Source organism: Mandrillus leucophaeus, unplaced genomic scaffold (assembly GCF_000951045.1).
Source record: "Mandrillus leucophaeus isolate KB7577 unplaced genomic scaffold, Mleu.le_1.0 Scaffold542, whole genome shotgun sequence".
Lineage (NCBI taxonomy): Eukaryota > Metazoa > Chordata > Mammalia > Primates > Cercopithecidae > Mandrillus > Mandrillus leucophaeus.
In genome coordinates, this window is record NW_012105831.1 from 623,104 (window position 1) to 624,978 (window position 1,875).

The 1,875-nt window shown below is 50.4% G+C and overlaps 1 protein-coding gene across 8 annotated transcripts in view; it reads left to right on the forward strand.

Annotated features, from left to right (window-relative positions):
- The first annotated feature begins 16 nt into the window (after positions 1 to 16).
- CHCHD7 (coiled-coil-helix-coiled-coil-helix domain containing 7) overlaps positions 17 to 1,875 on the forward strand; it is a 7,184-nt gene continuing 5,325 nt past the window's right edge. For 3 of the 8 annotated variants that reach the window (XM_011997578.1, XM_011997577.1, XM_011997576.1), the window contains exons 1-2: positions 70 to 112; positions 1,033 to 1,180. In XM_011997578.1, coding sequence (XP_011852968.1) covers positions 1,122 to 1,180 — 59 coding nt within the window. In that variant the 5' untranslated portion in view covers positions 70 to 112; positions 1,033 to 1,121. Of the gene's footprint in view, positions 113 to 1,032; positions 1,181 to 1,875 lie in introns of those variants that run through there. The other 5 variants (XM_011997575.1, XM_011997571.1, XM_011997574.1 and 2 more) reach the window with 4 other exon arrangements.

Sequence of the window (1,875 nt, forward strand, 5' to 3'; positions counted from 1 at the left end):
GGGGAGCGGGGGCAGCAAGTTCGGATGCGCGCTACTTAAGGTCCTGCTGCGTGAGCCATTGACGTGTTTGGAGCTGGAGACGGCCTGGGTGCTGGCGAAGCGGAGGCCCGAGGTGAGTGGTCCCCCGCCCTACCTCCCCGGCGGCCGCAGAAAAGCGGGAAGAGAGGGGTGCCCTTGGGCCGCAGCGGGGCCCGAATCCACTTCTGCGGCGCGGAGGCGCTGCCGCCAGGTTTCGCCGCAGCGCGAACCTCTTCCCGTTGCTCTTCCTCTTGCCACAGCGGTCTGTTCGCTCCGGGGGCGAGGAAGATGACGCCTGCCTAGTCCGGACAACCCCAGCTCTTCTTCCACTCTCCTTCTCTATAGCCTCTGAAGCGCAGTTGCCGGCCCCACCCCCAGTTCCCTGCGTTTTCCTCGCCCCTTGCCTCTCTCGGCACGGTCTCAGGGCACAGCAAGGTGTGTTCACCTGTGCGCACTGTCCAGGATCAGACGCTGGCGGGCTACACCGCGGAAGGCGGCGAGGCCTCGGGTTCGCCCCATGTTTCTCCTCGCCCTGCCCGCCCACCTCCAGCGGGCCACCCTTGACTTCTTACCCTCTGCACCTGGCAGTGGGTTAACGGCACGGCGTGTGCAGCTTCCGGGTTTAGCAGAACCGCGGACCCTGCCCGGGCTTCGACCCCGGGGCGTGTGGGCATGAACGTGTTCAGAAACGTTCCCATCTTCCTGCGCTTTCAAAGCTACTTAGAGAGGGGGGACGTGAACCACTGGATGGGAAATCAAGAACTGCTTTATTAAGCAGTTTGCCCTTTGGAGTGGATTTTAGAGTTATTACCCGAATGTGCTATGGTTTTGTGGCCCCTCCTTCAAATCTTTGCTTGGTTTTTCTTTCTGGCTATCCTCTGCAAGTAGTAGAGCCTTGTAACATTTGTTTAGTACATTCAAAAAGTAATAGATAAGGCCCCTTCAGCCAAGCACTCGATGTTGCACTTCAGCCCCGCTTCTCACTGTAAATTGACATTTCCTCTTCAATTCCAGTTAATACACGAGGAACTCATGCAAAGGAGGGGACTTTCGGAAATCCAAATTTAGAGTGCCTTGTGTTTAGAATCCGGAAGGAAAAGGAAATGAAATGTGAAGAAACTCATGCACCAAACTCGAACTGGTTATATGTCATGTTACCTAGGTATTATTTTTAAAGAATTTCTGACTGACAATAAAATATAGAGTAGGATACTTTCACGTAAGGCACGAAACTTTAATGCAAAGTTGTCTGATCCTCGTTGAGATTATTAAATCTAAAGTGTATGAACAGCTAAGAAGAATTCTGTGTTCTCACGTCATAGGATAGATGTAAAAAAGAAAGCTGTGAATTTATTTACTATCATCTCTCAGGAAGAAGTCAAGCGTGAAAAAAAAATTATCTTCAGGAGAGGAAGAAGCTTGTAGATGTAATTGAACAGCATCGATTTCTTTTTTGCCAAGATGTTACTGTTTGCAGGATATTTTCTTGTATTGTTCAATGAAAATCATAAAATTATTATTCAGTGATTACTTAATGGACACCAGAATAACCAAACCCTTTTCCATTGATTTTTTTGCAAAGCCTGGTCTCCTTTGGCCTGGACATCCTGGTCTTTCCCATAGTAGAACCGGGCTGGGTGAGTCTTTTTTTTTTTTTTAAAGACGGAGTCTCCCACTGTCGCTTGGGCTGGAGTGCAGTGGCACGATCTCGACTCACTGCAATCTCTGCTTCCCAGGTTCAAGCGATTCTCCTGCCTCGGCCTCCTGAGTAGCTGGGATTACAGGCACGTGCCACCAAGCTCGGCTAATTTTTGTATTTTTAGTAGAGACAGGGTTTCACCATGTTGGTCAGGCTGG